This window comes from Schistocerca nitens, chromosome 9, assembly GCF_023898315.1.
Source record: "Schistocerca nitens isolate TAMUIC-IGC-003100 chromosome 9, iqSchNite1.1, whole genome shotgun sequence".
NCBI classification, from domain to species: domain Eukaryota; kingdom Metazoa; phylum Arthropoda; class Insecta; order Orthoptera; family Acrididae; genus Schistocerca; species Schistocerca nitens.
Window position 1 is genome coordinate 389,468,152 of NC_064622.1, and position 12,870 is coordinate 389,481,021.

At 37.2% G+C, this 12,870-nt stretch overlaps 1 protein-coding gene across 3 annotated transcripts in view; it reads right to left on the minus strand.

Annotated features, from left to right (window-relative positions):
• The window catches only part of LOC126203320 (Fanconi anemia group D2 protein), a 230,364-nt gene that overhangs the window by 58,631 nt on the left and 158,863 nt on the right, over nt 1-12,870 (minus strand). For all 3 annotated transcript variants that reach the window (XM_049937587.1, XM_049937586.1, XM_049937585.1), the window contains exon 18: nt 6,312-6,548. In XM_049937587.1, the coding sequence (XP_049793544.1) occupies nt 6,312-6,548 (237 nt within the window). The remainder of the gene's footprint in view (nt 1-6,311; nt 6,549-12,870) is intronic.

Consider the following 12,870-nt stretch of genomic DNA (forward strand, 5'->3'; position numbering starts at 1 on the left):
ATATAAAAAAGGGGATAAAGACAATGTAAATAACTACAGACCCATCACAATTTCCTCCTGCATCTCTAAAGTACTGGAAAAAGTTATGTATGAGAAACTTATGAAATTTATAAATTAAAAACAGCATCCTATGTAATGAACAACATGGATTCAGAAATAAGAGGTCAACGACAACTGCTGTCTATGAGTGCATCAATTCCATCCTAAACCTGATGGACAAAAAACAGGAAACAATAGGAGTCTTTATTGACTTGTCAAAAGCTTTTGACATGGCGGACCATAAAATTCTGCTATCAAAGCTAGAAAGATATGGTATTCGAGGTCTGTCCAACAAGTGGATCAGTTCCTTCCTGACTAATCGTAAGCAGGCAGTGTGCGTCAAGCACACAAATATTGAACTAAAAACTGTATCTAAACACTTATCTGACTATAAACAAATAAAATGTGGTGTACCCCAAGGATCCGTATTGGGACCCCTTCTGTTTCTTCTGTACATAAATGATCTAAGCTTAAATATTGATGCACACAAATCAATCATATTTGCAGATGACACAACGATTCTACTAAAAGGAGACGACGATGAACAGTTACAGCAGACAGTAAACACGGTCACGAAACAACTTAGCAGCTGGGCACAGAATAATCAGCTTGTAATAAACAGTAAGAAAACCGTTGCTCTAAAATTCCACAATGTTCCTAACAAGGACATGTTTATCCCATCAGTCTCTACCAATGACGAACCAGTTGGTAACAGTACTGAAACCAAATTCTTAGGACTTTGGCTGCAGAGTAACATCAGATGGAATAGCATATTGAATATCTCAATGCAGAACTGAGCAAAACATGTTATCTTCTTTGTTCATTAAAATCATGCTGTAGTGAGAAAACAGTATTGAATGCATATCATGCGTACTTTCATTCTCGTCTTAGATATGGGGTGACCTTCTGGGGAAACTCTAAAATAGCTAATAGCACTTTTAAACTACAAAAAAGGGCCATTAGAATCTTGTTTGGGTGCAAGCCTAGAGACTCTTGTAAACCCCTGTTTAATAAATCTGGTATTCCCCCATTACCTTGTGTATACATTATGGAAACCCTTTTGTTCTTTAAATTAAATGTAATAGGCAAGTACCAGAGACTACAAAAAAACTGTGATATACATGAGCACTTTACCAGACAAAACAGAAACTTACATATGACTCAAATCAGCACAGCACTGTGCCAAAAAGGTACTTTTCACATGGGAGTTAAGCTTTATAACAAACTTCCTGAAAACATAAAAGCTATCACTGAGGTCAATACATTTGGAAAATCTCTAAAGTCATATTTACAGCATCACTGCTTTTACTTCATTGAAGAATATTTAAATTTATGAAATGTGTTATAGAAATACTTACGTGTAAAGTGTATTATTGTAAGCTTAAATATGTATGCCTTGAAATTACTTTCAGCTTGTATATTTATAACTTGACTTGTCCAATGCCTTACATATAAGCTGCTATGTAGACAACAGGACCAATAAAATACAATCTACAATCACTTAAGGAAAATAATGACATTCCTGGATCTCACACAAAATCCACATAGCATTCTCTTGGATTAAATGAGAGCAAGAAATGTATCATTCCAGTTGGCATCACATCCACACAAATATTGTATGCTGCAGCCAAATGACAGCAATAAATATGTTACTTTGGCTTGTAACATATGAACCACAAATAACTCTGTTCTCATGCACATGAAAAAGCCAACTTCCCACCTGACTGACTGCAAATATGTGCAATACATACTCTTTCCTGAAATATACATAAAAGATGGAAACCATTAACAAAAATAAGGAAAGGCAACCACTCACTCTTAGCTGACCGGTGTTGTAACATAGCATTACTGAGCTTGTCAAGATGAGGATTTGGAGGAAAACTTCTGAGTTTAATTGGGGTACACATTTTATTTCCTTTTGAGTCTGTCCTTATACATGGTTCTGTTCTGGATTCAAGAATTTGACTCATAGTAATCCAAGAGTTGACACCTGGCAACCACTACAATTATGCTTCGGCCACAAGGAGGTTCCAATATAATTTCTTCTATTGTACAGTCATGCAAGTGATGGTATTGGAGTCAAGGTTTAATTAACATAAACATACTAAGCAGATCGTAAAAAACTTTCAATAAATATTGTAACTTTTCTTTTGTATTATTGTTGTCTAGGGGTTTTCCCCCAAGAGGTCAAGGTCATACTTTCAGAACTATGGGAGTGAAATAATGCCTCATAATGCTTTAAAACAGACTTACTTCTTTCTTGATAATGCTGACATATTTCCATCATTGGCCTTGAACTGGCTCTTATACAACATTGCAACAATACATTCCTTTAAGTGGATGATTAGAAGACATATGTTTACAAAATTATAATTAGAAATCATGTTTTTACAAAAGGTTGAATTTATTCTGAATAATCCTGAAGGATAGGGCATATTAAACAATACTTGCAACTGAATAGGGTTGATTTTTCCAAATACGCTGAAAGCGCACGATGCAGTATCGACCTTGCTCGAACAATCATGTGACATTTGACTCGCGATGATAGTGCAAAGGATATCTTGAACTAGCCACTACAAAAATCTATTGTTCTGCTTAAAAACTGCCAACTTTAAGAAACACAGGAGGAAATAACATTAAATTCTATCATTTAACAAACTTTTGTTGTATTTGAACAGGTTAGCAATAAAAGTTCTCATACATGTATGTATACCATATACGTACATTTATGCAGCCTTTTATGTAAAGGTAACATGAAAAGGGGAAATCTTGACATTTAAAAACCATTACTTGATTCTGAAATGAAGCCAACATTTTATTTGGTTACGAGACACTGATGATTTACCAAGTTATTTGCAAATGAGAAATTCGGTCACTGTACACATATCAGAATATTGGAGAAAGTTATTACCAGCTTTTAATCAGCTTTAGAACAAGATGATGACATTCAGATGAAACGAGAAGGAAGATTAATCAAGAATGAAATGTCTAACAAACAAAATCAATCACATTAAATTGACTGTAATTGTTGTTGCGAGAGTAAATTACAGCAGAAAGACTCCATGTGGAGATAGTACAAATACATGTCACTAGATCGGGGGATGATCAAAGTTCGATAATTGGACTGAATAGTGATTGTGAACTCTCATTTATTTGTCGCTATTGTTACATGTGACTGCAGCCTACAAAATACTGCCATGTTTCACTGTTGCTCAAGCACAGCACTACCAAAAGTTGGAGGGGGAACAGTGACCCAGCTTGGCTGAGAACTATGATGAGTGTGGGAGGGGAGTGTTCAGCAGGCATAGATTTCAACGTGCAGTCAACCATGTGTACTCTGGCTTTTTATGGACATCTGCCATGTTTTAACTGCAGTCTACCTGACCTTAGAATCGAATTGACATTAAAATTGGACAAATACACAACAGTAGCATACATTTCCTCAGGTGACACTATAACTCTAGATGGGGGCCACTGGCATACTTGCGTGTTTATTGTAGCTGTGTTGTCGATGCTCACCGTGACGTGATGGGAATGGTTGGAAGTGTGTCAGCTGCTAGTTCTACACAGTCAATGAGAGAGCAGTGGGCAGATGAGTGTAGAAGCAAAAGCTGCTATGTGTTTAGAAACAAACACTATGTTCTCAGATTCCATAGTAACCACAATCTCAGAAAGTGCTACATATTCGGAAGAAACAGCCAAATGTTTGTGAGAAAAGAGGTACAAGTTTCATAACTATCCTGTTAGGATGATGATGATGATTTAAAATAGTGGTATCACAGATGACATGCTAAGTAAACAAAAAAGGCAGTGAAGATAAAAATTAATGTAAACAATTTGTGAACTTTAACTCTCCTTGTACTATCAAAATATAGACATTCAGTAAATGGCATAAATTTGGAAAAGGTGTAATGTTAACATTTTAGACAGACCAACTACATCAACAAAAGTTTGTAATTTTGATTAGTCAAAATATGTTAAAAATAAATTTTCTCAAAGAGCTTCTTAAAAAGGAGGAGTTCGTCTTACACTCTAGTACAACCCCCCCCCCCCCCTCAAATTAAGTAAAGCGCGCTGCACAGAAATGGACAGATGCTGAGAGTTTTGGTCAATGCTTATTAGGATGGCAGTATCTATCTTACCCCTAGTGAGATAAGCCTCTACATCCTTACATTTGTCCTCTATCCATCCCTGCTTAGCCATTTTGCACTTCCTGTCAATGTCATTTTTGAGACATTTGTATTCCTTTTTGCCTGCTTCATTTACTGCATTTTTATATTTTCTCCTTTCATCAATTAAATTCAATGTTTCTTCTGTTACCCAAGGGTTTCTACTAGCCCTTGTCTTTTTACCTATTTGATCCTCTGCTGCCTTCACTATTTCATCCCTCAAAGCTACCCATTCTTCTTCTACTGTATTTCTTTCCCCCATTCCTGTCAATTGTTCCCTTATGCTCTCCCTGCAACTCTGTACAACCTCTGGTTCTTTCAGTTTATCCAGGTCCCATCTCCTTAAATTCCCACCTATTTGCAGTTTTTTTCAGTTTTAATCTACAGTTCATAACCAACAGATTGTGGTCAGAGTCCACATCTGCAGTTATGATTCTCAAATTAGTTTCTTTAAAATGTGTGGGTGTCAGATAAGACTCATTTTCATCCCTCAGATTATGTGAACCAGCAGAACTATTATTACTGCCTTTAATGAATACTCTTTACGCAGCTGTAAAGTGAAAACATGGTATGCAGTTTCATCACATTAAGTCACTGAATGACCCCTCCTCCCTTTTTTAAAAGGCACATAGACTGAATCTCACAATGATTGAGGCTCCAGATTGGTATGTTGAGATGTTGCAGTATTTTGTTGTAGCTGACTTACGTGTGAGCCCTCAAATGCTCAGTGCATGGTTTCAACAGGATGGTTTGACTTCGAACACTGTAAAGTAATTGATGACAGCTGTGCTAGAATTTGGAATAAAATGCCAGCAACAGCTGCTCTTTTCTTTTTATTTAAAAAACCACAACCAGTTTCAGCCTCAGCCTCTGATGTTTAACAATAATGGAAATCCCTGAATGGAGCAGGATGTAAAAAACAGAAAGGCATGCATTCATCTATAGTGGATCAATGTGTGGAGCACAGAAACATTGAACAGAAAACAGCATTAACACTAGCTAGTGCTCAAAAGCTAGTGTGAATGCTGATCTCTGTTACATGTTTCTGTGCTCCACTCATCAATCTTCCGTACGTAATGTTGCCTTTCCCTTATTTTACATATTCAATGATTTTTGTCATGTATTTCATTCAAAACCAATACTACAGATTTGGAACCTGAATCAAGTTGGTCCATTTGCTAGACAAGAAATTGTGCAGTAACCATAGTATCATACGATTGAATGACATTCTGTGGCTTCCAGCCAACTTATGACTTTCTTGTTGTTGGGCTGTCTCAAACATTAAATTTTTATGAGGACTTTGAATGAATTAAAACATCAACTGAAGTTTACATTTATGGTTTTTTAGTGGAGATGTTGTATCAATAGAGCACGTTTACTGAAAATTGATTATTTGCATTACCATTTCATAAAGGAAACATTGTGATGGTGTAGTTTCTGAAATAAAAGTTTTTGTACGATTTCTTATGATTTTCTTAGTTTAAAAAAAAAAATATTTCCCACTTTTATGTTGCCCTGTAACTCACTCACTCCCACATCAGCAAGTAAGTTTAGCATTGATTAGAACTTGACAAACAAACATGGATACTGACTCGCCTAGACATGTGATGATTAGATCTTTAGTGTTTTGTCGGAAGCATTGCAATGGAAGTGTTCATTCCTGAATGTGAACAGTAGACAAAAATGAAGAAAGGCAAGTGTCACCTGTTTCTGATGTAGGGCACAGAGGCTGCGGGTTTGTTAGTTTGGATGACTGTGCAGGTGTGTGTGTGTGTGTGTGTGTGTGTGTGTGTGTGTGTGTGTGTGTGTGTGAGAGAGAGAGAGAGAGAGAGAGAGAGAGAGAGAGAGAGTGAGTGCACCTAGCACAGAAAGATTTAATGTTTACCACAAGCAACGTGTGTGTGTGTGTGTGTGAGAGAGAGAGAGAGAGAGAGAGAGAGAGAGAGAGAGAGAGAGAGAGAGAGAGTGAGTGCACCTAGCACAGAAAGATTTAATGTTTACCACAAGCAACTATTAAAAACTTAAAAGAAAAACACAAACATTGTACACTCTAATGCAACAGTTATTAACAGCCCAGCCGAACAGAATTTTTGGCACACTAACCTGGAAGTACTCAGCAAATGTCTCTAGCTTTGTACAAAGCTTTTGCATGACTTTGATAGCACTTGGTAGAAACTCTTGGGAGGAATGTCGACACGCATTGGTAAAACCCACAGGAAGACTCATTGTTTCAGCCGGCTTCATTGGCCAAGTTTTTACTCCACCACCATATAAATGTTCCAATTTTCCCACGTAGTCATGCAGGAGAAATAGCAATGTCCTGATATCAAGATGGTCTTTCTGTGAATAGAAAATGCTGTCTTCACTTACCACAAATGAGACATATTTTAATATAAACAAAATCATATAATCATATGAAAAAGTGTGGATGTTTATGATAACTTTGAAGTAATACAGACATATTAATATTTTTATTGAGAGTAAACAAGAGGTGCTAATTATTTTTTATGGTTCTGTGCCTCAATCTGTACAAACAGAACCCTTATACGATCACTTTGTTGCCTGTCTGTCTGTAGTTTTGTCTGTCTGACTGTTAAGAACCCTTTATATCGGGAACGGAAACCTCTTTCTCGGGAATGGGTACACATATCAAGATTAAATTTATGTCACATATTAAGGTCTAGAGTAACTTTGTGTTAAAAAATTTTAAGACACTACCTAAAATCATGAATATAGTAACCAGAATTATGGTATGGCCAGGAGACGCTGGCCAGCTTGCCGAGGGCGTCAATCGTGAGTCACCGAAAACCACAAAGGACAGCTACAGCAATGGATGAACAACAGGAGAACATGACAGAATGACAAATCCAGAATGGAACCCAAATCAGGACCCTTAAAAGTAGCAATATCAAGAACCAAGCAACACTGCATATAATGAGCAAACAAGAGTGCAGACAGAACACAACTGAGATCCAGGGCCTTGCACTGTGACCTTTATTTCTCGGCCATGGGTGCCGATAGACTGGCACGTGGGGTGTGGCTCACACCCAACACTGAGTCAGTGACAGCAGTCCTCACAAATATTAGGAGTGCCGACTAGTGGCTGTCATCTAGGTCCATGTGTTCAGGTGGCCTTTTGATCTCATTGGGCTGGTATACCAGAATGAACTTTGACAAGAAGCAAGGTTTCACATACAAGAAAAAAATCTGAAAATTGTTAATTTGTAATTATATCACACGAAAAAATATATTTTTTGTCATTTTTTTTATCTGTAGGTCTGTCTGTCTGTCTTTCTTTCTTTCTTTCAAGACCCCCTTTGTCTGGAACAGGTTGGCATACCCAGTTCAAATTTATGGCACATACTGAAGTCTGTAGTCCCTTGGCAGTGTAAAAAAATTGAGCTTCTGTTAATGTAATAAAAATATTCAACCACTTGTCACATATTTTGTTACTCACAAACTCATTCATCAAAACCTATACATTCACATCTACGTGATTACTCTGCTATTTACAATAAAGTGCCTGGCAGAGGGTTCAATGAACCAACTGCTATCTCTCTACCATTCCACTCTCGAATGGCGTGCCAGAAAAACGAGCACTTAAATTGTTCTGTGTGAGCCCTGATTTCTCTTATTTTATCATGAAGATTATTACTCCCTATGTAGGTGGGTGCCAACAGAATGTTTTCGCAACCGGAGGAGAAAATTGGTGATTGAAATTTCAAGAGAAGATCCCATTGCAATGAAAAATGCCTTTGTTTTAATGATTGCCACTCCAATTTAAGTATCATGTCTATGACACTATCTCCCCTATTTCACAATAATACAAAATGAGCCGCCCTCTTTTGAACTTTTTCAATGACATCTGTCAGTCCCACCTGATGTGGATCCCACAGTGCACAGCAATAGTCCGGAGTAGGGCGGACAAGTGTGGTGTAAGTGTCTCTTTAGTAGACCTGTTCCAAATTCTAAGTGTTCTTCAGGGACAGATGAACTTAATAAAACTGTTAGTTCCTGGGGTTGTAAGCTAGACCACAAAAGAGAGAAACTGGAAGAATACTGTAGCAGTAAGTTCCAAACAGTCTAAATTCACTGTAAAGAACAGATGAGAAAGGTTGGATATGACTGCTGTGGGAGGCACAAACAAATAGAAGAGCGATGCACCAGGGTTAAATTGTACCTAGAAGACTGATTAATTCAGATACAGCTGCAATGTGTGGCTGAGAATGAAAGTCTGAAAGCCAAGTTTACTGAAGGGCTGAAAAAAGTTACATGAAATAGAGAGCAGCGTACCAGTGCATCAGTGTCTCGGTCATGTACTGGTAATTGTGTGGAGGTGAAGAGTGTTCTAGCTAAAATGTAAGATTTTTTGTATGTTTGACCCAGCAGAATCTTTCATCCCGAAGATGGGATCCATACCAGATCGGGTTGACGGAGGAGGTAGAGAAGATCCAAAGAAGAGCGGCGCGTTTCGTCACAGGGTTATTTGGTAACCGTGATAGCATTACAGAGATGTTTAATAAACTCAAGTGGCAGACTCTGCAAGAGAGGCGCTCTGCATCGCGGTGTAGCTTGCTCGCCAGGTTTCGAGAGGGTGCGTTTCTGGATGAGGTATCGAATATATTGCTTCCCCCTACTTATACCTCCCAAGGAGATCACGAATGTAAAATTAGAGAGATTAGAGCGCGCACGGAGGCTTTCAGACAGTCGTTCTTCCCGCGAACCATACGCGACTGGAACAGGAAAGGGAGGTAATGACAGTGACACGTAAAGTGCCCTCCGCCACACACCGTTGGGTGGCTTGCGGAGTATAAATGTAGATGTAGATGTAGATTTTCTGAAAGGTTTTTGAGATGAAAAGAATATATTGTTTATCAAGGTCATCTGCATTGCAAAGCTTTTATATGGGGAGTAGCAGTTGCAAGGGGTTGTTAAACAGTTAAGAAGCTTCAAGTTAACTTTGTCTTCAAGTATTGGTTAAAGGAATGTAAGCAGCCTATACTTAAGTTATATTTCAACACTAAGGAGTCCAATGGCATTGTAGCCCTATAATGGGTCACAATTTGTTTCTGTGCTATATCAGAACTGATGGAAAGACGTGACATGAAATGTATTGTTTGGATTTCTGGGCACTTTCTGCAGAGTAACATTAGTGAAATAATAACGAAGAAATTAAACAGTTTATGCAATAACACAGTGTACACGTGGACAAAAAAATGACAATTTCCTGTTTAAAAACATACTTTCTCCCTGATGAAAATACACTGTACCCCAGGCGAAAGTAAATTTTTTTCCACGTTAAGTGACAATATACTTTCTCTCGGGGCTGTAAACTTATCAATCTTCGAATGGTGATAGTTTTATACACTAGTATAGTATAGTTTTATACACTAGTATAACTTCCAGGCACCTTAGGGGGCAAAATAAAAAAAACATGTTTTGGAAAGATCTTTGCAGCAGTGCAACATTTACTCTCCACATTTTCGCACTACAAAAGTATAAACAGGAATTACGCCAAGCAGAGCAATGGAAATTCTACCAAATTCAGCACGGTAGCTTCCAAAGCAACTGAACATAAGACTGTGATGCACTTTTGTCAGCCAATCATAGCCTATGTACGTGATTTCACCAGGCAACGACAGCAGATATTCAGAGCATAGGACACATGATGTAGTCATCCAAAGCAACATCACTGTTACGTAGCATAGGTATATTTAATGGCTAAAATTAATATATATACAGCACAGCTACAAGGAAAACTAAGCTTTCACATATAATATTGGTCCTAAGAACGAAGCTTAAATTGCAACAGCTGAATATTTCTAACAAGCATGATTATAAATTTCACTGCTGTGCACTGAACTTTGTGGGTTACCTGGCTGAATACATGTTCTATCGACCACTCTACTTTTCCACAGAAAAGTCAAATACGTGTGCTTATGGTCAAGAACTCGCTTCGCATTTTACTTTTTGCCTTCATTTCCTCATAATTCATAATCTATGAAAGAACTAAAATAAATATGAGAAACTAACATTGAAACTTGGTATTTTTTAGCACGCATTACCCTTTAGGATATATCAAACACAAATCCGCCAGTAAAATATTAAATAATGGCATAAATGGATGGTCTTCTGGGCCCAAAATTTTTCTACATGGCTGGTCCTCAGTGCTAAATTCTGAATGAGAGTATAACACTGTGATTTAAGTAATTCATCACACACTCTCATACATAATGTAATTCATCTTGCATAAAAGGAAATGCACTTTGAAAGTAAGGCTTCTCAAAGCACGGTTCGCAATACTTTCCAGCAACTTGTTACAGACATAAACAGTTGTGACATCACATTCATCAAAACATGCTCCATAAGAAAGATGTTTTGAAAGTAGTTTGTTGTTATGAAGTACTGCATAGTCTTTGACACATTTTGCTGTTGGCACATGCTTGTGTGTGTGCACTGTGTATTGCTGTTGTTTCTCACTTAAATTTTGTTGATGCAGTATTATTCTGCCAGTAGCAGGCTTAAGTAAAATTCTTTGTTAGAGTTACATGTTCTTACAAGTCAAAATTACAAAAATTAACTGAAAACTAAAATAATCAGAAATTCCCGAAAATCTAAAAAATTCTAGGTTTTTTTCCGTATTACTCCCGGATTAAAAAATTACTTGGTTTTTTTTAGATTTCCTGGGACATATACACCCTGAATAAACTTTGTTCCAAAAAGCATTCTTCTTGGACCAGTCATATTTGTGTTTGAGAAAATTATTAACAACTTTAGTCAAGAAGTTGCAAGATTTACACCATGTGAACTTCTGTTAAATGAAAAACTACGGAATTTTCTTATGTAGTAAAAGGAGAACTAAACATGCTGAAATTTCTGCACGATAGTTTGACTCGTTCCAAGAAACAAATAGATAAGAAATCAAAAGTGTATGTGGTCAACAAAAATGTGCTGACCTTACGTTATGCTGAAGTGTTGAGAGATGCCACTTCAATAATGTTGCCACACTGCTTGATAATGAAGACGTGTAATGACAACACGACACTACTTCTTTTCCCCAATCTCAATCTAACTAAAAACCAATCATACAAAGGGAAGTAATCATCCTTGGTGAAAGCCATGGTCGCAACATTTCTTCCCATATAACTAACATCTAATATGGGTGCAGCAATGTTCACCAAGCTTGGTGCATCATTTAGTGAAATTAACAAACTTAGAAAACTGTGAGACGTAAGTGGGCAGTCTTCCAATGATTTCACTGTGCTTATTGAAGGCTTTAATGATGTTTATAAGAACAAAATGTCCACAGCCACCCAGGAATTGAAGAAATGTTTGGATCTGCTGACATATGCCAACATTCTATTTTTCAACATAGCACATTGCTATGATCTGCATGGTCGTCCTGTGTTAACCAACAAAAAACTTCATCAAATGAACAGTTAGAAAACATATGTAAAAAACAAAAAAAACAAAAAAAGAAGATACATTGATAAATGTAAACTGAATTGGATGTAGATTTTACACTCACCATGGTTTACATTTAAATGGACTGGGTAAACATACAGTAGCCAAGGAAGTGGTTGGTATAATAGTAAATAAGCCTCATGTACTAAATGCACTAAAAATAACATTAGAATGGGATCAACAATCTTATGGCAATTCTTTTTTAGCTTGGGTATGAAGAATGATTGTGTTGACAAAGTGCAAACTGAATTACATTCAAACAGGACAGACCTCTCCCTACCCTGTAATAACTGTGTGGTATTTTTGCCTATCAACATCAGATCTTCAATGAGTAGATGATTTTTGTGTTCTACTAAGGGAAAGTAAAAATTCTGTTCTATGTATTAATGACATTGGTTTAATGAGAATGAACTATACTTCTATAGCCTTCAGGTTATTATTCAGTATCAAGTTTCTGTAAAAGTCTGAACAATTATGGAAATGCTTCAATACACATCATCAATGATCTTTTGGCAAATTACACTAATCTTGACATCAACAATTTGTGCACTGAAAGTGCATTTGAGGCAGATGCTGTACTGTTGATAGGTCCCAGATTACTTTTAAGTCTTTACACCGTACCTATGACAGCAATATTGATGTCTTGACATTGATCCTAGACAGAACAATGTCTCACTTCAGACCTACAATCAATATAAAATTTTACCTTTGTGGATATTAACACTGACATTAGGGTTACGACGACAAACCACTTACACTTGCTTAATTTCACCAGGTCACATAATATGTTTCTCACAAACAACAAGCCAACAAGACAGCTATGATGTCTGGTCAATGTTATAAAAAGATTTAGAAAGAAATATGTATGAAATAGTTCTTTTTAATACCATGCATCTGTTAGGTCATGAAGAGATATGATTAAAATTGCTGACACAAAATCCCATACAGCAATACGAATAACCCAAGAAAAATAGAATTATTCATGAATGAGATTTTCACTCTGCAGCAGAGTGTGCGCTGATATGAAACTTCCTGGCAGATTAAAACTGTGTGCCCGACCGGGACCTTTGCCTTTCGCGGGCAAGTGCTCTCCCATCTGAGCTACCGAAGCACGACTCACGGCCGGCCCTCACAGCTTTACTTCTGCCAGTATCTCGTCTCCTACCTTCCAAACTTTACAGAAGCTCTCCTGCCAACC